Here is a 25,918-nt window from a genome sequence, read left to right as displayed (position 1 = left end):
TCATTTGATTATTTACACCTGTGCTTTTCCTGTGACAAGTCAAAATTTCCCCCGTGAAAAAGGCCTATTCCGACAATACTATGTCAAACTGAGGTACAAACAAATACTTGAAATGCTTTGCCAGCAGGGTCATAACAGTATTTTTTGATGTATGATGTCTGGGGCATATCCAGTATGAGACAGGTGTGCCATTTACAGTAAGTAACAGCTCTTCTCAGAATGAGTCAAGGCACGGACAGCGGTCAGGTTGCAAAAGTACCCGCATGCTTGTGAAAGATGCAAGAAGATGCAACTTCATGGTGTGGGTTGGCAAACAACAGTGGAGGTCTTTGTCTGAACATTTCTTTGTCTCTCTCTGACACACTCACACGGTCCCAGCCACAAAGTGGGACTGAATGGAACTGACCTTTATTTGTGCAAAATGATATAAAAAAATATACAGTAGGTTGTGTATCTGTCAAATTTAGATCAAATCGCCAGGTCAAATGAGGTAACTCTTTCTTTATCTCTATGTGGTAATACACAGGATGTGATGTAACTGGTGCTAACGTCTAGAATTCACATGTAGAAGAGGCAATGACATCATACCTGGGCCTGTAGTGTCACTGCACTGAAGATAAGAATATTGAATATTACAATAGAGCTCATGTCTATATGCCTAGACACATACATCATGCATTGTGTGGATACAACAAATGTTTGGTTGAAACTCAAAATTAGAGCTGAAAATATTTGTCAATTAATCAATCATTATTCAATTGACATAAAATTCATCGTTAACTATTTATGGTTTATAAATGGCAAAACTTCACTTGTATTGGCTTCTCGAATGCAAATATTTGCTGGTTTTCGTAGTATTTTATTTGATTATATTTGGGTTTGGGATTGTTGGTAGGATAAAACAAGCAGTTTGAATATGTTAACCTGGGCTTTAGGATGAATTGATTATTTCGTAAAGAATCGATTAATCACTAAATAATCAACAGATTAATGGATGATGAAAATGATTGTTAGTTGACGCCCAAATAAACTGTGGAATGTTTCTTATGTTCCTACTGTATATAGCTAAGAATTTCAACTTTACATTTACATTATACAGTATATCTTCTGTTTACATTCTTTTACATTAATAAACTTTTTTTCTTTTTTTTACGCTGGTGTATGGCAGTGGTTCTCAACCAGGGGTCTGGGGACCCTCAGGGGTCCTTGAGGGAGTTCAAGGGAGAAAAATGCGGAATAGTTTATTTTCACTATTTCATTCACTAGCCTATATAAGTAAGTCCAATGTGAGTAAGAGTCATATGAGTGACTATTGTGATCACAGGTTTCATCTCCTCCACAGTTATCTCCTCAGCTGTAGTTGATAGAATTCTGGTCTATACCAAAATATTATCAGATGGAGGTCCCTGAAGCGAAAATCTTATCAAATGGGGGACCTAATATGTATCAATTTATGACATAAAAAAGGTGTTATGACCGGTAAACCTACAGAGAAAAAGCACGTCTCAGAGCAGGGCAGGGGCAATTAAACTGTACTTGCCAAAAGAGGTTGGGTACACAGCAGTCAGATAAGGCAACCAGACAAGACAAGGGTAACGCATAAGCGTAGTCAGGGAAAAACAGGCTGTGATCAGGAAAAACCAAGCCACAAACAGTAGGAAATCGCTGGACACGGGGGACAAAGACGAACTGGCACAGAGACAGGGAAACACACAGACTAAATACGCGGGGAAGTTGAGGCTAATTAGTTGCAGGTGAGGCCGATCGGGGAGGGGCAGGTAATCACACAGGCGGGAAACGCACAAGGGCAGGAAGTGAAGCATCTGAAACGAGAGTATATATACTGTATATTGTAGAATATAAAACACATAACATAAGGAGCTGGACGAGATATGACGAACGGTTGAGAACCACTGGTGTAGGGTTAGTGTGAGAGCTAGCTAACAACAAAAGTATGTTGAAAAAACAACAATACAAAAGATATGATATAATATATACAATATTTTTTTTTTTAAAGCAAGGAAAAATCTACTTCAGGTACAAAGAAAGTGAAATTGTATATAAAATATCAAATTATCGTTTCACTGTTAAATATCTGTGTTTGTGGTTGAAGACATTCTTCCTACAAAGTATACTCTAAACCGTCTCTGTGGTAGTTCCCCCTACAGTAGGTGTCTCCAGGACCACATTGTGCCATGATGACTCACACACACAGACTCACAAGGTGAAAACAACACCATAGGTTATACCATACCATGACCATAATAGTTAAACGGAGTAAATAAACTTTGTAATAGGATAGATCCTGATGAAACACAGGTAGGGCTGACAATACACAACCCATAGATGGACTGTCTCATGTTACATGCCGTTTCATTACCTCATTCAGCTGCACTTCATCATCCCTCATGTGAGATTTGCACCGTGGGATCCATGGTGATACTGCTAACAGTAAATAACAGTGGACCGGGGCAACAACTCGGCATGCAAAACCAGCCAAGGAGCCGGTGAGGTGATGAACAGTTTGAGTTTGTGACTATTATTTTGCATTCAGACACCATAGGGCACTAGATGAAGAAAAAGTCATAAGTCACAGTTATTACCACCTTCTACAGGAAGTGATGACTTCCGGCTGCTGTGTGATAGTTCATAGAAACGCATCGCGCACACAGCTTCCCCATATCACACAAACACAGCACACCAGGCAGGAGTCTGGTTGCCAAACATTAGCATCATTATGTCAAGTCAAAGTGAGTCCACCAGCACAGGAGACAATCTACTGCAAACACCTGAACAGGTAAGGACTACAATGCACTTGTATATATTGTCTAAAATATACTACATTTTTGTTTAATTTTATCTCTCTGCCAGTTTAACCGTTTAATTTATATGACGCTGTGGTGATGGCCAAATAGATGATGCTGTCAAATATGATAAAATATGATCCACTTTTGTTCTGAAGGTGTTCTGTGTTTCTCTAGGTTTTGTTGTTATCATTTTCGTCAGGCTTTTAGCTGATAATTTTTTTCTTGTGAAATCCCTAAACCTAAATTTGTCAGATGAGTTACGACAGTGTTAAAAGAAATCACACAGAAACATTGAGTCATGTTGTCCAAATGGCTATTTCAAGATGCTGTGACTATGATTCATAATTGTTTTTAGATGTATGTCTGGATCAGATGATGCAGAATGAAGCATAGGCTGCTTGTCACGGAAGACAGCCGACACATTTAAAGGAGACTGTGTTTGTTGTGAACTGAGCCATGTTTTGAGCTTCCAGTAGTAGTAACATTATGAAAATATTTTTGCGTGTGATTTGATTGTGATACAGGTTTATTTGCATATTTATTTTAGGATGGTTTACTAGTCATTCAGTTTAATGTGACTTTCCCTGCATGGGTTGATATTGAGTAGGTTGTTGCCTATAAGTCACTTGCGTTATCAGCAACAGAGGAAGTCCCTTACAGAGACAGGCCCTATCAGGAATCAACGACATGAGTGTTTCCTGAGCCTCGTGATGCTTTTTTTTTTGGCAAATGGAGGTATTTTAAAGTCTCTTTATAAAGAGCTGATGATGAGACCTTTAAAGGGGACATATCATGCTCATTTTCAGGTTCATATTTTTATTTTGGGTTTCTACTAGAACATGTTTACATGCTTTAATGTTCAAAAAACATATTATTTTTCTCATACTGTCTGTCTGAATATTCCTGCATTCACCGTCTGAAACACTCCGTTTTAGTGTCTGTCTCTTTAAGGCCCCCCGCCAAAAAAGCCCAATATGTTGCCTTTGCAAAGGTGGTTCTCAAGCTGTGGGTGGTATATTCTAATGAGCCTGCATTTGACATAGGAAAGGGAGCCAAATCTGAATGGCTTGTTGAATCATGTTTTCTGATCTAGGTAGCCCACAAAAAGTGAGTGGGTTGTCTTATTTTGTGGGTTGGTAGCAGTGGGCAACTCCGGGGTCTGAAAAGTGAAGCTAATGCTGAAGTGCCTTAAACTTGCATTCTTTCTAATATCCAGCAGGGGGCGACTCCTCTGGCTGCAAAAAGAAGTCTGATTGTATAGAAGTCTATGAGAAAATGAGCCTACTTCTCACTTGATTTATTACCTCAGTAAACATTGTAAACATGAGTTTATGGTCTCAATCGCTAGTTTCAAGTCTTCTTCAATACAGCATGATGTTCATTTAGTAAATTATGGTCCCATTTAGAGTCAGATAGACCATAAAACAGGGGATGCTTTTGCGCGTGGCTTCTTTGTGATTGACAGGTTGCTACCACGGCGTTGTCCGGTCTGGGAGTTGTCTATGTTTTCGTATTGGAACTTTAATCCTTTCCCGGTGTGTTTTCAGTTCATGAAAGTTAATTGTAAAAAAATTTCAGCGTTCAGTTGTGCTTAGCTCCACCCTCTCGTATCACTTCTGGTTGCAAATAAACAAGATGGCGACGGCCAAAATGCCGAGCTTGAGGCTTCAAAAGTCCACTAACCAAAGGTTGATGTCACGGTCACTATGTCTACTTCTTATAGAGGCACTCCAGATACCGTAATGGACTATATGTGTACAAGCACTAAACATGTAGTTTTTTATGACATGTCCCCTTTAATCCCTGTGTGACCTAACTATGCACTTTGACATCATGATTCTATTCCCTGTATTGAAACACCTTTATCTTCTGTTTTCCAGGATGGCTTAACAAGAGTCAGACAGGTAAAACACACCAGCTACTGGCTGTAGCCTCGCTTTTCAAAGTGTCATTTTTTTCTGTATGTCTTATTGAAGTTTGTGACTGCATTTTTTATTTAACAGAAAGCCTGTATTACAAATTGTGAGTTTGATGTTTGAAAGACATTTGCCAGACAGGAAGGGTCTACCAGAAGACACCATTGAGATGCATTATTTGGAATGTAAAATCCAATGTTTTCAGAGCTGGGGATTAAAAGTCTGGATATCTCGGCCTCTGGTGCATTGATAGCCATGTGATGGCTTTATTGTAAAACATTGCAAGTATATTATATTATGGTTCTTCGCCTGAACTACATCAAATGTAATGGTGTTTTTTTTTTCTCTGCAACTAGACATTTTGAGATGAGAGCTGGAAGAGGAATCGTTCGACATGTTCATTTAGCACTCCACCAAGTGGTTCATTAGCATGTATCAAAGAATTCCCAGTTTCACCCTCCATCCTTTACATTTACCTTGTTCACCCTGTCAGACAGACCATAATGACTCAGCACATTTCAGTGTAAAAGAGTCCCATATATTGGGAGAATGGCTCTGTTAATGCTCACTGTGAAGATTATGCATCAGTCACTGTTCCTCCAAGGTGTTCAACTTGACTTAGAATTAATCACTAGTTCAGTCTTTCACCCAAAGCTCCTTTGTCATGCGATGTTCCACACATTCTGGTGATTCACTTGAGCAATTCAGGATTTAAATGTAAAAGCTGACAAATGTTAGAGAGGAGACGGGGACAATGCTTTGGATACCAGCTAGATTTAACCATTTAGAGTTAAAGAGGCTTCTGCAAACCTCAAAAAGATCTATGGGGTTTCGAACTTAAAGGCAATTTACTTTTATACACAAACACATACTACAAAAAGTAGGGCTGCACCCTCTTAGCCGATTAATCAACTAATTGGCCATTTGGTCTTAGTCGACCAAGATTTCTTTAGTCAATTAGTCATTTTTTTACGCTTTGTCATGCTGAATGACTTATTTCTAAGAAACATTATGTGCACATCTCTGGTAAACACAAGATTTAAAGTGGTGCTTTTGCGTGATTTTTTGTGGAGAAACTCAGTTTTACAGATCTGTTGAATAAATCAACAAATTGTAATTAACTAATAGTGTTAGTCGACTAAGAATTTCTTTGGTCGAGGACAGCTCTAACAAAAAGTGAGACGGTGTGTCACTTCACACGTACGTTTCACAATCAGTCATTATTATCATCTTCTCGGATACAGTGTGGGCCGGTTATGCAATTCAGTGCAACAACAACACTTCCCCTTTACAGAGGTCCTTGATTGTTTATGTGAAATGCATGGCTCTATTGAGGGGCTCATGATAACTAATGCAAACTCAAACAAAAGAGTCTATGAACAAAATTTGATTCTGTATGGAAATGGATGGAAACCAACGGCTCTTTAGGAAATAGGGAAAATGCATTCATACTACAGGATGGTTTGGAAAATAGTCCACTGTAATGTAAAGTATTCATGGTCATTCATGGTCCTTTAAATATTTGTCTTGTCATGGCCGACTTTTGGTCTTTTTCTGTCTTTGTCTCGTCAGTTGTCGCCTGGTCATGTACGCAAACTGGGGTATACGAGGAAAATGCGAGAAAGGAGGGTAGGCGACACTTCGTGACCTTCATGTACCTCAAATTTAACCTCCAAATATCTTAATTTACCTCTTGCATCTAACAGAATCGTGGTGAAAATGTACCGTTTTCTCCTTTAGGATTTCAAGGAGGATGAAAACCCAGAAGAGAAAGCACGGAGACACAAGGAGTCGGAGGTATCACCATTCATCTGTTGTCCTTCACACAGTTTTTTTTCCAACCGAGCTCTCACTCTGTAAATTTCTGTTTAAAGCTGAAGCCTCTGTATAAAGAGCTGTTGTACACCATCGCTCATAAGATGGGTAAACCGTCATCGACTGAGGTCTTCACAGATAGCCAGCTTCATCAGTACATCCAGGAGGTAAACACCTTGGCTTCACACATTACACATATCTCCGCTGCTGTGTTGGTGTATGACTGTTGACGCAGATTCTCTTGCTCCATCTGTCTCCATTTACCAGGCTTTCACTATGACGGAGTCAGAGCACTACCGCCTGTCAGAGAAAGTACAGAGCACAGAGGTGAGAAAAGGAAGTCAGCATGTTTGTTCCAATTTATGCGCCTTTAGAGACCCCTAATATATATTCAAGCATCTTAACTTTCCACCACCTTCCATTTCCGTTTACCAGTGGCAGAAACAATGTCATCTGCATGTTTGAGGCAGCAATAAGTGTCTAAATAACTCTCTGACCGTTACAGTCCCCAGTATACTGCCTCATGGCCACTGTGAAGGAAGCCAAGGGAATCCTGGGAAAAGACGTCAGTGGTAAGGATGAATCCTATGACTTTGGTGACTTTTCATCTAGGGCTACGAGCAGCTCAAATTTTTCACTTAGCTACAATTATCTCTACTAAGTAGATGGCTCAAAATCTGGTGCAGACATTCATGGTTCCCTGATGATGTACTGTATCCTAATGACTTCGGTGACCCGCTGAGTTTTCATCTAGTGCCACCATAAGATTTACATTTTTGTAATTATTTGAGTATTACCATTTTCTGCTACTTTATACTTCTACTCCACTACATCTCAGAGGCAAATATTGTACTTTTTACTCCACTACATGTATTTGACAGCTTTAGTTACTAGTTACTTTGCAGATTTTGATTATTAAAACAAAATATAAATCAACTAATAAATTATGATATATTATTATGGATTAAGCTACCCAGCAGTATATAAAGAAATTACAATAAGGTCCACCTTTACCAGCTGAAACATTAAAGTGATGAACACATTAATGCATTATAATTAGAATCCAATTATATAATAAACATAATTCTAAAATGAGCCATTCTGCTGAATGAGTACTTTTATTTTTGGTACTTTTAAGTATATTTTGATGCTAATACTTTTGTACTTTTACTTAAGTAATATTTTGAATGCAGGACTTTTACTTGTAACAGAGTATTTTTACACTGTATATTTACTATACAAGATCTGAGAACTTCTTCCACCACTGCATTTTTTGCTAAGCAGATGTCTCAACAATTTTCAGATGTATTGCAATTGAATTTTGCTACAGAAGTTCATGTTCCCCTCTGGATTAATTGTAACAATTGATGAGTATTGATTTTTTTCCTCTAGCCCCATCATTGGACCAAAATTCTGATTTGTCCAATCCTTTGGTTTTTAACCAAATACTTGCAGAACTAATGACATTTTCATGGTCGTGTCTAAATGGTCACCCTCAAAACTCTTGCGAGATGGTTGAAGCTTTGACCTAGAATGGTTAAAGGTGCTAAATGTGAGATTGTGAGCATTTCTATTGGCTCTGCACGGCTCTCAACATGGCGACGGCTGAGCCGGGCAGCTTGCAGCTAACGGTGCTAACAGCGCTAACAGTGGAAACAACGTCGACAGTACTGACAGAGCAAACAGAGTTTACCTAGGGGGTAACCGGAGGGTGGGTGCTTCGCTTCCACAATGACACCATCGGTCAGGACGGTGTTTTCAGCTGTAATTGCCATATGAGAGCAGTGCAGAGCGGCGTGCATGAGATAGCCAGTGGGGCAACCTCACGAACCTGCACCAAAAGTATGTGCGGGCCGGCCGTGTCAACAAAGCAAGGAGAAGCTTGGAATACAACACACACAGAGGGAGAGTGACTTCATTCTCTGCTCAGGTAGACATTACTCCTCTATATCTTTACATAGTAAATTTGTGTTTGCTGCTATGCTCTGGATATCATATAGAGCACCTTAAAGGTTAGGATAGGTAGGTCGTCCGTCAGGCAGCGAGTCTCACATGAGTTTTCGCACATTTCCGCAAATATAGGGTAACCATCTAGAAACGACCCATTCCCATCACCTTCAGCTGAACTTTGTGTTCCATGCTAATTAGCAAATGTTGCCATGCTAACATGCTAAACTAAAATGGAGAACATAGTAAAAATTATACCCGCTATACATCATCAGTTTATCATTGTCATTGCAAGCATTTTAGCATGCTGAAATTAGCGTTGAGCACGTTAGCGTATATTGGTTCTCAACATTACATACTGAAAGTGACTCTAGTTGAAATGTAAGTACTTGAGGTGTTTCCGTACCTTGTTTTAATTCCTCTATACTGATGATTTGTGTTCTAGGTGACTTTCTGTTCTCATGTGGACAGTTGATCCCCTCCTTTCACTTCTTGTCAACTGTGTGTCGTCTTTGTGGAGCAGTCTCTTGCTGTCTCTGAATTATGAAATACTGTCATGTTACATGTCTCCACAGTCAGATCTGTTGTGTGTTGAACAGGTTTCAGTGACCCATACTGCCTGCTGACCATAATGGAGGACGAGGCGGAGAGTCGAACACGCCGGTCCAGAGCCAAACCCTCTAAATCTATTGTAAAGGATGCTGTATCCGATGACAAAATCTACCAGTCAGATATAAAGAAGCAGACTCTGAACCCCATCTGGAACCAAACCTTCATCCTGTGAGTCTAAATGTGTGTGTTAACTGTGTAAAGTGAATCAAGTGGAAGTTTGTTTTTCTTATATATTTTTTTCTTTTATGGTTTAGAGAGTTTGGAGACATCGCCGGGGCCAGCTTCCACCTTGAGATGTGGTGAGGAAAACACCCAGAGCTCCACTTTTTCTGCTTTGAAATGTTCCTCTTCATTACTTTCACTTTAATCATGGATGGATTACTGAACGGGCCTATCAGGCAGAGGCCCAGGGGCCCAAAGTGTATGGGGCTCCCCTGGTCTTCACCTACGAAAAGTCAGACACGTACCAACCAGGAAGAGACTCAAAATGACCTCAAAGAAACAACAACAAAAAGATGAAAAACAACTACAAAGAAGCAAAGAAAAACACAGATACACAAAATGACCACAGAGAGACACAAAGCAACTAAAAAGAGTCTCAAAATGACTACAAAGAGACTCAAAATGACTACAAAGAGACCCAAAATGACTACAAAGAGACCCAAAATGACTACAAATAGACTCAAAGTGACTACAAAGAGACTCAAAATGACTAGAGACTCAAATTAAGTACAAAGAGACTCAAAATGACTACAAATAATCTCAAAACAACTACAAAGACACTCAAAACAACTACAAAGCGACACAAAACAATTACAAAGAGACTCATAACAACTACAAAAGAGACTCAAAATGACTACAGAGAGACTCAAAACAACTACAAAGAGACTCAAAATGACTACAGATAGACTCAAAGTGACTACAAAGAGACTCAAAACAACTACAAAGAGACACAAAACAACTACAAAGAGACTCAAAACGACTACAAAGTGACTGAAAACAACTACAAAGAGACTCAAAATGACTACAGATAGACTCAAAGTGACTACAAAGAGACTCAAAATGACTACAAAGAGATTCAAAACAACTACAAAGAGACTCAAAACAATAACAAAGAGACTCATAACAACTACAAAGAGACTCATAACAACTACAAAGAGACTCAAAACAACTACAAAGCGACACAAAACAATTACAGAGAGACTCATAACAACTACAAAGAGACTCAAAATGACTACAAATAGCTCAAAGTGACTACAAAGAGACTCAAAAGAACTACAAATAGACTCAAAATGACTACAAATAGACTCAAAACAACTACAAAGACACTCAAAACAACTACAAAGACACTCAAAACAACTACAAAGCGACACAAAACAATTACAAAGAGACTCATAACAACTACAAAGAGACTCAAAATGACTACAGAGAGACTCAAAACAACTACAAAGAGACTCAAAATGACTACAGAGACTCATAACAACTACAAAGAGACTCAAAATGACTACAGATAGACTCAAAGTGACTATAAAAAAGACTCAAATTGACTACAAATAGACTCAAAGTGACTACAGAGACTCAAAATGACTACAAAGAGGCTCAGAACAACTACAAAGAATCACAAAACTACAAAAAGAGGGTCAAAACGACTATAAAGTGACTCAAAAACAACTATAAAGAGACTCAAAACAATTACAGAGAGACTCATAACAACTACAAAGAGACTCAAAACAACTACAGAGAGACTCATAACAACTACAAAGAGACTCAAAACAACTACAAAGCGACACAAAACAATTACAGAGAGACTCATAACAACTACAAAGAGACTCAAAACAACTACAAAGAGACACAAAACAACTACAAAGCGACACAAAACAATTACAGAGAGACTCATAACAACTACAAAGAGACTCAAAATGACTACAAAGCGACACAAAACAACTACAAATAGACTCAAAACAACTACAAAGTCACTCAAAACAACTACAAAGACACTCAAAACAACTACAAAGCGACAAAACAATTACAAAGAGACTCATAACAACTACAAAGAGACTCAAAATGACTACAGAGAGACTCATAACAACTACAAAGAGACTCAAAATGACTACAGATAGACTCAAAGTGACTACAAAGAGACTCAAAATGACTACAAATAGACTCAAAAGGACTACAAAGAGACTCAAAATGACTACAAAAGAGACTCAAAACAACTACAAAGAGTCACAAAACAACTACAAAGTGACACAAAACAATTACAGAGAGACTCATAACAACTACAAAGAGACTCAATATGACTACAAATAGACTCAAAGTGACTAAAAGAGACTCAAAACAACTACAAAGACACTCAAAAGAACTAAGAAAACGACAAAAAACAACTACAAAAAGAGACTCTAAACAACTACAAAGAGACTCAAAACAACTACAAAGAGACAAAACAACTACAAAGAGTCACAAAACAACTACAAAGTGACACAAAACAATTACAGAGAGACTCATAACAACTACAAAAGAGACTCAATATGACTACAAATAGACTCAAAGTGACTAAAAGAGACTCAAAACAACTACAAAAGACACTCAAAAGAACTAAGAAAACGACAAAAAACAACTACAAAGAGACTCTAAACAACTACAAAGAGACTCAAAACAACTACAAAGAGACTCAAAATGACCACAAAGCGACACAAAACAACTACAAAAAGACTCATAACAACTACAAACTCTAAAACCTGTCTTGGTCCTATGTAGGAGAGGTGGTGGGGCCTTTTGCATGTCTGTGCCCAGGGGCCCATTGTCTCACAATCCACCCAAGACCTTAACAGTGCTCTTTCTGTTTCAGGGATAAGGACGAAGAGGTTTCACTCTCTCAGAAACTAGAGGACATCAAAACCAACATTAATAGTTTAAGAAGGTATCACACTATCACTACTCTGTAACTCACACACAAACAGATGACCAAGCAAAGCAGGTGAACTTACCAGCTTGTGCCTGTTTAGGATGATCAAGGAGGCCAAAAAGGAAAAAGGCACAGATGACTTTTTGGGAAAGGTGGTCCTGAAACTACAGGTAGTAAATGTTCGTATGTGTATATCTGCTATTTTACTCTTCACTGTCTAATCACAAGTCTAATACTCATTTGTGTCATCATCTCACTTTAGGATCTCCACTGTACTGAAGACAACTGGTACAGTCTGGAGCCCAGAACGGAGACGTATCCTGATCGCGGCCAGTGCCACCTGAATCTCAAGTTCATCCATAAAGCGGTAAAAAGTTCATCCCGTGACACTTTGTTGGTCACAGTATAAATAACATTTATGCATGGAAATGTCAGAAGAAATGGAGAAATGTGCACCAATGAAATGCCAAGTGCTGGTCTAGTGAAGTTAATGACACCAGTGTTCAAGTATGAGGAACAAGTGGACATAAAATACGACAATAATGTATTTAATGGTATGTATATGCTTCAGTTTGGCACAATTTTAAAACTGGATTTGTGTTTTGTGACTGACAGAGAGACGGGACGCTGAGTGCCGGCCGTAGTGCTTACATCAACTACTGTGGGATTCTGCAGCAGTTTGTTCAGGCTTACATCTCCAAGCAACAGGTAAAGGACAAGTACAATAAATATAGAAAGTATCGTACTTTTCTATCTTTCTTCTTAACTGCCCCTGTCTTTTTTTCTGTCTCTCTCAGAGTTCTGCTCCGTGGAAAGGGGCTCTGTGTGGCGAGGCTCAGACTCTGCTGGAGCTCTACGCTACGCAGAATGACCTCTCACCTTTTCTTCAGGACCTGGCGTAAGAACCTTGTTAACATCTTGCAGACTTATAACAGATTATATGAGAGTATACTAGTATTTAGGAACCTAAGACCAGTTCTACACATTCAAAAACCATAAGCAGAGGAGAAATGCACTATAAATAAGCTTTATAGTACATTTCACTATTTGATATCATAATTGATCTACTCTCAGTAGTATTTTATGAGGTGATATGAACATTTTTTACAAAGTTCTGCTGCCCAACTTAATGATCCAACACAATTTTTTAAGTTACTACAAGGAACTTTTAACTGGTTATGAAACAGTCTCAATTTAATACTGACGCCTCGATATGACCTAAATAAGTAAACAAGACCATCAGCGAGAAGATCGGCTTTTTCTATATAAATATTCCTAATGTTTGTCATCGGTGACGTCGGGTCGGATCCCACGTGAAATCAGATTAAATCATGCAGGTTGACCAGAAACTCCTTTAGCTCAGACTCCAGCGGTTTCTGACAGCGACCAGCCCGCCGCAGACAGACACGGATCCGGATTCGCTGCCGCCTTCGACATGCAGTCGGAGCTCCGGCGGGAGGTGAAGAGCTCCTCCAGCCAGGAGCAGAGCTTCTCCACGCTGCTGGAGACCCAGGCCGTATTTCTGGGCTCGCTGGAGGGAAGGGAGGCACGGGAGAACCAGAACCAGGACTGCTCTGGGCAGACTGTCAGACCCTGCTGCAGTAAAATGAGAGGTTTTCTAAAGGGAGTCTGGTGCTCGGAAACACTACCGTGTTTGTCCACAGGGACCGCCAAAATCGACACAAAATGAAAGTTCCTTAGTAGTAGCTTCAATTAAAAAATAACAAATTGAATAATTCAAGGTTTTGTTTTTATACATTTGAAGAGTTTTGGCTGAGAACAGTGGAACACGGTCTAATACTGCAGTGTGCATCAAAAGTTATTACATTTATTATAAAGGAAATTAAAAATTGCCGGTGTATGTCCAGAAATATTTGTTTTGATAGCATGATAGCGGTTTCAAACATACCGTCCGGCTCTTTGTTACCACCGCAATGTGTGCATGCCGTGTCGTCTTTCTGTTTTACTTCTCTGTAAGTTTGTGGATGTGTGTACATCAACAGGAAGTGGGTGGCTTACAGCAAGCTGTACCAGAGTCTAGAGGTGGACTCGTCTCTGCTTCTCCAGCAGCTAACCAGTATAGAGTACCACTGGCACCAGCAGGAGCTGCCATACCAACAGGTACAAGTGCTCACTTCACTGTCACTGGTGGAAAGTAACAAAGTACATTCACTCAAGTAGTTTGATCATGTACTTTAAGTACTTTACTTCCATTTTACGCTACTTTATACTTCTGCTCCGCTACAGTTCAGAGGCAAATATTATACTTTTTAAAGGGCGGGTCTATTATTTTATTTTATTTTTTCAGGGTTTTCTATCATTCTCTAGCTTCCCAGTGGTGTTCCTTATGTAGTCAATTCCAAACATTCAATTGTTGGTCAAAGTACGTATGTTTTTGCATCAAACTGCTATTGTCCCAAGCCTTTCTAAAAACCTTTTCCCACGTGACCTGATGCAGGTTTCTCCATGATGACGCTGCTACATGTACAGTATATACATCCTTATAGTCAGTGTATTAACGTTACATACGGTAACTTAGATGGCAGTCGGCATTTCCCAGTTTGGAGAAGCAGACAGGAGTACCGGCACGGAAGCTAAGCGATGTACAACTGTGTACAGATCCGAAAGTCACACAATAACACAAACCATCTAACCGATCGATGCAGCGGTAGACCAACAACTCCCGCGTACTGCGAGGTGAAATTACTGTTTTTGTGAATGGAGTCTGGTGGCTTTGAAGAAAGCTAAAACAGCTTCAGTTCCCTATCGTAAAAGAGCTGTCTGACGGCGAGGTAAAGCGGTGAAAATGTTCTAAATATAGCATACACTTAAACTGATTTTCTTTTGGTGGCTACAATTTGTTTTTCTGCTGGTCCCCTCCACAGCCACTTTCCCTTGCCATCAGACAGCCCTTTCCGACAGCAACTGAAGCAGTTTTATCGCTCTCTTCAAAGCCACCAGACTCCATCACAAAAATAAATAATTTTACCTAGCGTTCACATTAGTCATAATCTTATTGATTAGCTTGTTTTGGTAACCTATGTCTCTGCTTTTTGCGGCTGAGTGGGCGTCTCCATTTGAAAAAATGGAAAGAAATGTAGATGATCCACCCTTTAACTACATTTATTTGACAAGGTCTGTTACTAGTTATTTTCCAGGTGAAGATTTTACATTCAAAACATGTGATCGGTTCATAAAATACGATCCAATGTTAAATATTATACTACCCAGATTAGTTCAAATTAGCTCTGCCTTGACCATCAATAACATTAAAATGATGCTTACATGGTACTGTTTCACTAATAATAATTCAATAAGTATGTGGAGGCCATAAAAAGTATTTTTATTTTGAATTCCTGAGTATGTTATACTGCTTCTATACTCCTAAAAAGTAAATTTTTGAATGCAAGACTTTTACTTTTACTTTCATAGAGTACACTGTGATATTGATTGATTACAAAAGTAAAGGATCTGGATACTTGTCACTCACTGCCTATTCCAACCTTATCAATCTTACACTTATTTAAAGAGATACATTTTCTTTCATGCCAGACTTTCTTGGTTCCTCTACTAACATGTTCAAAAGAAACCAAGAGTTATTATCTAAGCACACAATGAACGTTGAGAAATGTGTTGCATTCTGTTAACAGAAACAGGAACTTGGAGACTCTCTTCATGGTTTCCTGCAGTACGGACTGTGTCTAGTGGCCAAATACAGAGACATCTTCCCCCCAACTCCCAGCGCTACTCCAAAACTACACACACTGCTCAGGTACACACAGCTGTGTTTATATATTGGCTGACATAGTCATTAAATACGGACATTAAGCAATACATTTTTTTTGTTTCAGAATCTTGGTCCAGATCTGTAAGACTCGGGCGTTTCAGAAACTGAACCCAGCTCAGTTTGAGTTGTATGATGAGGTCTACGATGCCATACAGGTCAGTAATCATACTAGTGAGATTATTACCAACAGTATGTATATCATAAGTCTTTAATAACTCCCAATGTCACTGTTCTATCAGACAGGTACACAGGAGTGGTTCACCGTCAAAAAGGGTTTACATCAGCCAATGACTAAGGTGAAGCCTTCACATTGTGGAGTTGAGGGTGATGTGGTTTCTCCATTTGATCTGACAGCACTAAAGTCATGTTGTTTTTGCATCATGCTGATACACAGGAGCTGTCAGAGATCGTGAGCGCCCTCTCCAGGTTGATCGGGGAGGTTCAGGAAGACATCAAACACAACAAGGATGCCTGGAATCGGGTATTTGTCAGGTGAGGTGGGACAACTGAGACAACTGGAAGTACTAGCTTTGACTTTTCTTCATTCATAGACATTTTGACTTGGTATCAACATTGATCATGGCTGCATTCCATTCAGGTTTGTCAGTTCCAGCGTCCTGGTTTTGTTAATTATTCCCCCTTAAGTCCTGTATAATTCAATGGTATTCAAAAAAAATGAAAAATCAAAGCTACCTCCAAAAAACTTAGAAACAACTGTGTTTCAACTGTAGCAAACCAAATAGCATTGGGAATATTGTAACCCTTGCAATCATTAATGTGCCTTCTCTCATCATTATAGTGCCGTGCAAGTGGATGTGTTCACTGTCGTCTATAATAGGTTCGACTCCCTGGTAAGAGGCAAACAGAACCGTTTCAGTCCCCTCAACCTCCACTTTTCCTGACAAACTTCTCATTTCATCTCATCTCCTCTTCTCTCCTCCACAGCTTGCAAAGGAAGTGAGGGAAATCTTGTCCCTGATTGAGGGTCAGATGGAGCAGGCTCTAGCCAACAGCCTGTTCCCTGTTTACCTGAGCCTGCAGGCCATCCACAAAGACAAGGCTTTCTTACAGAAAAGGTCAGTCATCATACTCACACCGTAATCTACAGCAGTTCTTCTCACTATCTGATGAGGTCAGCCCGCTTGCATCGACACCACCTGTCATGTTCCAAATGTGTTCATTTCAACTGATATTAAAGTGGGTGTGAATAACACTAGATCTATATTATTCTATTATTGAATTACTGTTGAACTGTCAATGTTCAGGTTGGTTTGGTTTGCATTCCTGAAACTTGGAGTGGCAGAAGCTAACACACTGAAAACATAAATGAAGGTCGGCACACTGTAGCTCCCTTACTGGCACATCCACAACCGACCTACAGGAGACAGTGTGTGGACCTGCCTTCAAATAAAGGAGTAAGCAACATGTAAATGATGTACCTAATGCTACAGTATAAACACAAAGTATGTAAAGAAATATAAGTAAGTATTAAAGTTCAAAATAAGAATATAAGAAATATGAACTATGTACAAACATTTGCATTAAGACGTGCAATATATAACATATAACCACAGTGCAAATAAGTAAATACACTATAAAAGGCTTATAAGTAAATACAATACAAAATGCTGAGAAGTGGATTCTGTTAAAGGGACTATTTGTCACTTTCGGAAATGCTTGTTAACAGCGACACCTGTGGCCGCGAAATCAACGAAAGTCAGCGTCAAGCTCGCGCTTGCTCGCTCTACATAGACATGAACGAGCATCGCTCAAAACAGTGAGGCGACACACGTCAGCTAAAACCACAATATCACTCTGTATTTCAGCTGCTTGGCAGTAATGTTAGCTGACCAGACGAAGGTCTCTCCATGAATCACTGCTGATCCTAGTGTTGGCTTTTCCTGCCTCAGCGCAGGCTGAGGCAGCGGGGCTCTGCAGCGAGTTGTCATCTCCACCCGCAGCCGGAGGGAGACACCGGCACCCGGTCGGTAACGTAACTCGTTGCGTAGCCCCGTCACTTCACAAGACACGGGAAACCTCTGTTGGTCTGGAGGAGCTGCAGCAGTTATTTCTGCACAAACGTCCACTAGATATTCTCAGAGCTAAACTAACTCTTCTGCAGTGTGGAGTGACTGCGCGTCCACGTCTAGAGGTGGAGCGAGAACGTGCGGGCGCTGTCTGAGTGAAGGCGAGCAGGCAGAGGAGGAGAGTACAGCGGCCACAGGCAAGCGCGCATATGCGAGTGCATGTGTCCCGACCCGGTACATTTATACGCTTAAAAAGTTACAAACAGTCCCTTTGAGTGAGTTAAATATAGATGCCAGAATGATATAAATAAGAATTAAATAAGAGTATTTCTTGAAATGTACAGTATAAATGCAGTATTATTGACAGAGTATTGCACAGTTGAATTATTGCACAAATTATTGTACAGTTGTGTTAAGTCAGTACTGTATAGCAGTCTCAGGAAAGGCTTTCACCCTTAAAAATGTGTCTCAGTTTAATAAATGGCCACTACTAGAAGATGATATTTTCTTCCAACTTTGCAAAATATAAATTTTTATTAGTGATATTACGCCACAAAATGGCTTTATGGGGATTTTGGCTTCATTTTTGTACAGTGGAAGGCGGTGGAGCTGCGTCGTCCATCTATATCATAGACTGTATATAAAGATATACAGTACAGTCAGTGGAAAAACCCTCCCACCCTGCCTACTGAGCAAACATCAACATTCTTTCTGTCGTTTCAGGGGATTACTGGAGTTGACGAACTTTCAAGAAGGCTTCAGAGAGGCTCTGCCCTACTGGCTGAACCAGGCGTTCAGCACAACTCAGGACAGGGTGGAGAGGGCCGTGCAGGTAGACCAGGTAACACTCATGCTTTACTATTATGATAAAGTTAATCTCACTCACAGGCAGTATTATCATGACATGTTTTAAACCGTCCTCTCTCAGCTCCAGCCCCTGCAGACCGGTGCCGTGCCCATAAAACACAGCTCCTCGGCAGTGGACCTGGTGGCGTGTGTCCAACCTATCTGCCAGCTGTGGGAGCAGCTGTCCTGGCCCGACCCCGAGGAGGCCTTCATGCTCATGGTCAAACTCACTGAGGTACAGTGTGCCATTGATCAGATGCTGTAACTGGTCAGATTATGTGAGTGTGGGGATGCTGTTAGTTGGCTGTGGTCTATCTTTACTTTCTGTGTGTTTTCAGGATGTGTGTAAGATTGTAGTGAACTACTGTCACATCCTGAAGGAGAGGGTCAGGGTGCTGTCTGAGAAGTCCGACCACGGCAGGGCCATCAACATGGTAAGGGGCTGGCGAGGAGAAAAGATACATTTCTAATGCCGCTAGGGCTGTCAATCGATAAAATATGTAATCATAATTGATTGTTGCACATTTCTTATCTGTTCAGAATGTACCTAAAAGGGGGATTCTTCAAGTATTTAATAATCTTATCAACATGGGAGTGGGCAAATATGCTGCTTTATGCAAATGTATGTATATATTTATTATTGGAAATCAATTAACAACATAAAAACAAAGACAGATATTGTCCAGAAACCCTCACAGGTACTGCATTTAGCATTAAAATATGCTCAAATCATAACATGGCAAACTGCAGCCCAACAGGCAACAACAGCTGTCAGGGTGTCAGTGTGCTGACTTGACTATGACTTGCCCCAAACTGCATGTGATTATCATAAAGTAGGCATGTCTGTAAAGAGGAGACTCGTGGGTACCCGTAGAACCCATTTTCATTCACATATCTGGAGGTCAGAGGTCAAGGGACCCCTTTGAAAATGGCCATGACAGTTTTTCCTCGACAAAATTTAGCGCATGTGTGGAGCGTTATTTAACCTCCTTCCCGTCAAGTTAGTATGACGTGGTTGGTACCGATGGATTCCTTAGGTTTTGTAGTTTAATATGATACCAGTATCTTCACTCTAGCCTGCTACAACCTAAAAATCGCAAGTAATGCGTTAAAGAAATTAGTGGCGTAAAAACGAATTTGCATTTACGTGTTTTGACAGCCCTAAACGCTACATAATACACATCTCAGACCTTTCTCCTCTCTGTGTAGCTGTGCGTGGTGGTGAATGACTTGGAGCACTTGCGGTCAGTGCTGACCCGTCTTCCCACACAGCTGAACTGGCCAGGGCTTCGAGATCGGACCCAAACTGTGATAGGGGAAAGCCAGTTCCACAACACTCTGCCCTCGCAGCTGCAGCAAGCCCAGGGCGTCCTCGGCCGGGAGATTCGCTCCGCTTTAGACACTCTGGGGAAAAAGGTGAGACATTCAACATGTGACATTTGATCATCAGTAAATCCTTGAAACTGAAACGAAATGATGATACAGAGAAACCTTCAACATGACCTCTCCGTCTGCCTCCTCAGTTAAACACAGACATCGAGACTCATGTCCGCAACATGTCAACCAGGCGGAGGATTCCCTCCAAGTCCACAGAGGATGTAGGTGATGACCGCCGCCAGTGTAACACAGATAGAGATGCCTCTTATGCATGCCTGATATATCCAACCTCTTCTCTTTTAGGCTGCAGACCCTCTGATGCGCTACCTGGAGCAAGAGCTGCAGTACATGAATGAAAATCTGGTTCAAGAGAACTTCAACAGGTACATCGACTACATGTCACAGTTCTGTCATTGTGAGCTCTGATGGTTCCGTGTGGAGTTAATCCAGTTTTACCACTCTGTATCACCTCGTGAAATTGTGAATCTTTTCCTCTCATGTCCAGTCTCCTGACTCCTCTGTGGAATAACTCAGTGAAGATCCTCTACCAGGTGGCTACTCAGCATCCACAACAAGGAGGGTTCATGGTGTTCTGCCAGAGACTGCTGTATACACTGCAGGTCGGTCCTCAGCCATGTGCTTGTCTCGACTTCAGAAGAAAGCTTTTGTAGTAAATTAGCAGCAATTTAAAGGTGCTGTGTACAACATCCAGAGCATTAATATAGCAGCAAACAACTATTGTCTGTGTAAAGATATAGCGAGGCAATGTCTACCTGAGCAGAGAATGAAGTCACTCGCTTGCTCACGCCCGCCGCTCTGCACTGCTCTCATACCCTTTGTTTGTGCTATTGTGTGACTTTGGTGAATCTGAACTAACCAAAGTCGCACAATAACACAAACAAACTAAGCGATGGAGGCAGCAGTAGACCAGCAACTACCATGTTCTGCGAAGTAAAATTACTGGTTTTGGCACAAGCATAGATAACGGCTTCAATGGATAAGGTTGGGATAGGTCATCGGGCAGCGTGTCTTGTGAGAGTTTTTGCAAGTTTTTGCCAGATTTTGCAATTTGCAGGTTACCTTCTAGACATGACCCATCATAAGCTGCAGTGGTGGAATGTAACTAAGTGCATATACTCAAGTAGGTCTACTTAAGTACAACTTTGAGGTACTTGTACTTTCCTTTAGTATTTCCATTTTATGCTACTTTATACTTCAGCTCCACTACATTTTGGAGGCAGATATTGTACTTTTTAAAGCACCACATGTATTTGATCGCTTTAGTTGCTTTGCAGATTTAGATTGCGACGTATTATTACGGGTTAAACTAAATATAAAGTAATTCAAATAAGCTCCAACTTTACCAGCTGCAACATTTGCATGATGTGCACAATAATGCATCAATAATTATAATCTGATCATATAATAAACAATATTCTGAAATGGGCCATTCTGCACAATGAGTACTTTTACTTTTGGTACTTCAAGTTTATTTTGAACAGAGTATTTTTACACTGCAGTATTGCTACTTTTACTGAAGTAAAAGATCTGAGTACTTCTTCCACAGCTGGTTAGCTGCGAGCCGCCAGCTCAGCCGTCGCCATGTTGAGAGCCGTGCAGAGGCAATAGAAATAATCCCAATCTCGCATTTAGCACCTTTAAAGTACCAGGTCGACATTTTAGAAAATATGCCCAGTAAACTGTAGCCAGGAGACTTTTAGCTTAGCTTAGCATAAAGACTGTAAGCAGAGGGAAACAGCTGGCCTGGCTCAGTCCAAAGGTCAAATAAATCCATTTACCAGAACCTCTAAAACTCACTAATTAACATTTGATATCTTATTTGTTGAATCAGTACAATAACAACATTTTGGGGTTTACAGGGGGCCATAGCTTCATGGTACATTTGATTTAGTGTCGTGTGTATTTCAGTGCCTGCAGCAGTGCTTCCTCGCTGAGGGAAACGGGCTCCCTATGAATACACTCCACTCTGATGAGTACAAGGTGAGGAATGTGTCATTTGTCATTTCCTCAGACCAAAATGAAAGAAAAAAAGTGTGTAATGTGCTTCATCTTTCTCTCCTGTGTTTCCAGGCTCTCAAGGATCTCCTGACTGACAACTCTCTGAGCAGCTGGCAGCTCGTGGAGAAGTTCCTTGTGAGGAAAATATCAGAGCAGGTGAGACAGGCGCCGGCAAGAAACGCATCTCGGACTACGGTAAAACTCATGCTAGTTGTTCAAACTTTCTGTTTCTCCTTGTATACGCGACAGAAAGTGTACAGTCGAGAGAAATACGGAGCAGTCACCCTCCTCACGTCCTACAGGAGATCAGACCAAAGACTCAGAGTTGAGGTGTTGAATGCAGTCAACCTCTTACCAATGGACTCTAACGGTAAGACCATGCAGAGCACTAGCAGCTATATAGATGCATATTGAACCTTTCCCGATGGCCTAACGCTCCGATGCCTTTGCCAGGTCTCAGTGATCCGTTTGTGCAGCTATGTCTGGAGCCCAACCACATTTTCGCCGAGGTAGAACCTCGCAGCACACGGATCATAAGCTGTGATCTCAATCCTCTTTTTGATGAGGCCTTTGAATTGTAAGTTTTGTATTCGTCAGTATCGTTTTTCACATCCCAGTTTTCCCTCTCGCAAGTGAACCTGCACAGCCATCCGCTTTCCAGATGTTTTTGAACTGCTTTATCTTCATCCTCTGATCTCTGTCACAGTCTGGTATCCCTGGATCAGTGCCAGGCTCCGGGGGCTTGCCTGGTGGTGACGGTTCTGGACCACGACACCTTGAGGACAGATGACTTTGAAGGCGAGGCCTTCCTGGGCCTTAAGGCCATACCGGGAGTTCCTGGACGAAGGGAAGGAGATGGACTCAGCTCACAGCCTGACGACATCCCCGCTCAGATCCGACTGCCTCTGATGCATCCTAAACCTAATGGTAGGATCTGTCAGTGGGTTTAGGCCAATGAAGCAGGATTTCATTTGTATTAACCTATTAACCCAAGGGGACTCATGGCGAAAAAAATTACCTGCTGGGCCCCTATTAAACCCCACTTTCTACCCACTCTCTGTGCAATATGTACTGTATATCTGTATTCATTTAATCTGATTAAACATAGATTAAAAATATAAAAAACTTATTTTTAAGACAGGGACATAACATTAAATCATAAAAGAGGACCCACCTTAAAGGGATAGTTCGGGTGTTTTAAGGTAGGGTTGTATTTATCCGTAGTCAGTGTATTACCTATAGTAGACGACGGTCGGCACGCCCCCCTTTTGGACAAGCAGACAGGAGTTAATGCAAGGAAGCAAAGTAATGTGCTGCTGTGGACGGGGTCGGCAGCAAAGCGTATTTTAGCCACCTAAAATAATCTATATCAGTTTAAGTGTACCCTATATTTTGCACATTTTCACTGCTTTACCTTGCCATCAGATTGCCCTTTCCAATGGGGAACTGAAGCCGTTATCTTTGCTCTCGTCAAAGCCACCAGACTCCACTGAAGAAAACTGTAATTTTACCTCGCAACACGCAGGGGTTGCTGGTCTTCAGCTGCCTCGATCAGTTAGTTTGATTGTGCTATTGTGTGACTTTGGTGAATCCGAACTAACCAAAGTCACACAATAACTTAAACAAAATAACCGATCGAGGCAGCTGAAGACCAGCAACCCCCGTGTTCTGTGAGGTAAAATTACAGTTTTTTTATGGAGTCTGGTTGCTTTGGCGAAAACATAGAAAACGGCTTCAGTTCCCCATCAGATGCATAGACTGAAAATATTCTAAATATAGCGTACACTTCAGGTAGGCCTTTCTTTTCGGTGTCTAAAATATGTTTTGCTGCCAGCCCCATCCACAGCAGAACATTGCTTTGCATCTGTACGGTAACTCCTGTCTGCTTCTCTAAACTAATACACTGACTATGGATAAGTACCTCATAGAGCACTACTTCAAAACACCCAAACTATCCCTTTAAAACTGCACTAATCAACATTTAAAAATGAGCAAACCGCAAATCCTGAACTTGTCTCTCATCTTTCAGAGGACAGCATTCTGAGGTTACTGGAGTCCAGGAGAGGAGAGCGAGAGGCTCAGGCCTACGTGAAGAAGCGAAGACAGAGAGAGAAACAGTCCCAGGAGGGGATTCAACCGTAACAAACACACGGACAATTTCTTCCTCCAAAAATATACTATATTTGTTTTAATGATCTGTACCAAAAAACAAAGAAATATCCACTCAGAAAGAAACACTGGTGTTGGATGAGTTGTGTCTGGACAGTATGCTGAGCATGGGTTTACCAAAGACCATCACAGTGATCATGAACCTGCATTTAAACCTCACACACCATACATATCTGTCTGCTTCCTGATCCTTTGTCCAATCACTGCAAGAGATAAATATGACATCATTTAACTATGTGTTTGAATATATATATACATGTATATATATATATATATACATATATATATATATATACATGTATATATATATATATATATATATATATATATATACATGTATATATATACTAGACACACGGTGAAATGTCAAAGATTACTACAAATGTAAACATTTTGAAAACCTGTCACATTGATTTTAAACATAGAAAATGGGCTGGTTTTAACAAAAGTCTGTATGTTTGAGTTAACATGAAAAGCGTTGAAGTAAAAATTAAAAATATGTAATTTCAAAGACTACACAAGTTGACTGAGTACATTTGCCTTGATTGTGTTAACATGCTTTCCTCTTCCAGTTTATGTAGAAGAATATTAGAGAAAACCTGAGTGCTTTAACAGAGGCCATCTGTTGTCAATTTAAACAAATATTACTACATTATTTAAATATTTTCTGTTATTATTCAACAGTAATTGACCATTTTAAATGCATTTTGTAAAAAAAAAAAAAAAAAAACTAAATTAAACAAGAAATTCAATATAATCTAGACAAGCGCTACCAGCAGACTGGTTTGACGGCCCCCTTTTGGCTGCAGCGATATAGGATCATTGTCTGGATGATGCTAAACAGATCTTTATAAGTGTTCTCAGACCTTAAGACAGCTCATAACCCTGCTAACTGCTAACCTACCGTGTCATCCATCCATCTAGAAGGTTTTGAGATCTTTGCTGTGACAACTAAATTTGCCTCTTTTCAGAAATGATAACAGTTACTCATGGTACCCTGAAATGGATGTAAACACACAGCAGAGTGTACCAGAGTGACACTACCTGGCCACCAAGCCTTATTTAGTTATAGCTCAGCTAAGAAGACCATTGTAGTTTTACATTCACGTATCTGTTGTCGCAATGCATATGCATCTCATCCATATCGGTTCCATCCAACCGTGTTGTAATTAATTTATAGCCTAACGTTAGCTTTTTACTTCTGGTGTTTGCATTTACGCTACAAAAATCCTAAAAATGGCGTCCATTTGTGGAGATCATTTTATGGGGAAAAAAACATGTAAGTTTCCAATCATAAGCATTTGCCAAAAATCTTATTTTCTGCAATAATCCAAAATCCTCTTTGTCGAGGGAACCAGTGCGATGCTAACTTCCAGGTAGCCCTGTATAGCTAACAGTTCTCATTACAACAAATAACTTGTTTGATGATGAAGCTTGAAATGCTGGTATGGTTCTTGATGATATTGTAGTGAGATGTGGGATTTGTTTGTGTGAGGTTGTTTGGTTGTATCTGGGGGGAGTGCTCAATCAGGGTGGACGGCGTGGTGACTGAGCACACCGGTGGGTAGTTATGGGTGCTGCCTGGGACTCTGAACTGGGGAGCAGTAACTGAGTGGACGTCGTGTGGCACCAGCCAGCCCAAGATTTTGGCTTTTGTGCTCATCCTACTGGAAGGTGGGTGCCGTTTGCAG

The 25,918-nt window shown here is 40.5% G+C and overlaps 1 protein-coding gene across 2 annotated transcripts; it reads left to right on the top strand.

Annotated features, from left to right (window-relative positions):
* The first annotated feature begins 2,651 nt into the window (after positions 1-2,651).
* unc13d (unc-13 homolog D (C. elegans)) lies at positions 2,652-24,748 on the top strand. Of its 2 annotated transcripts, XR_012591811.1 has the most exons (35): positions 2,652-2,797; positions 4,688-4,711; positions 6,296-6,352; positions 6,464-6,520; positions 6,598-6,705; positions 6,806-6,865; positions 7,044-7,110; positions 9,085-9,265; positions 9,352-9,396; positions 11,946-12,017; positions 12,103-12,172; positions 12,265-12,369; positions 12,618-12,710; positions 12,800-12,900; positions 14,006-14,123; positions 15,653-15,774; positions 15,854-15,944; positions 16,029-16,085; positions 16,184-16,281; positions 16,589-16,640; positions 16,735-16,865; positions 18,540-18,657; positions 18,745-18,897; positions 19,001-19,096; positions 19,872-20,078; positions 20,186-20,260; positions 20,343-20,422; positions 20,545-20,659; positions 21,969-22,040; positions 22,131-22,214; positions 22,308-22,428; positions 22,512-22,635; positions 22,765-22,985; positions 24,088-24,525; positions 24,579-24,748. XR_012591811.1 is itself a non-coding variant. In XM_074619145.1 (34 exons), the coding sequence occupies exons 1-34, from the start codon at positions 2,738-2,740 to the stop codon at positions 24,198-24,200; spliced, it is 3,348 nt and encodes a 1,115-aa protein (XP_074475246.1). In that variant the 5' UTR covers positions 2,652-2,737; the 3' UTR covers positions 24,201-24,748. The 2 variants fall into 2 exon arrangements, 1 of the variants encoding a protein (XP_074475246.1); XM_074619145.1 differs by having other exon boundaries at positions 24,088-24,748.
* The last annotated feature ends 1,170 nt before the right edge of the window (positions 24,749-25,918 follow it).

Source organism: Sebastes fasciatus, chromosome 20, assembly GCF_043250625.1.
Source record: "Sebastes fasciatus isolate fSebFas1 chromosome 20, fSebFas1.pri, whole genome shotgun sequence".
Taxonomy (NCBI): Eukaryota; Metazoa; Chordata; class Actinopteri; order Perciformes; family Sebastidae; genus Sebastes; species Sebastes fasciatus.
The sequence above is the reverse complement of the archived record's forward strand: the minus strand, read 5'-3'. Positions and strand labels throughout refer to the sequence as shown.

Bases quoted from the DNA above. Each gene is read 5' to 3' on its own strand.
- unc13d (XM_074619145.1), top strand. From the start codon at position 2,738: ATGTCAAGTCAAAGTGAGTCCACCAGCACAGGAGACAATCTACTGCAA. The intron at 20,660-21,968 runs GTCGGTCCTCAG...TGTGTATTTCAG, and splicing joins GACTGCTGTATACACTGCAG to TGCCTGCAGCAGTGCTTCCT. The intron at 22,041-22,130 runs GTGAGGAATGTG...CTGTGTTTCCAG, and splicing joins TCCACTCTGATGAGTACAAG to GCTCTCAAGGATCTCCTGAC.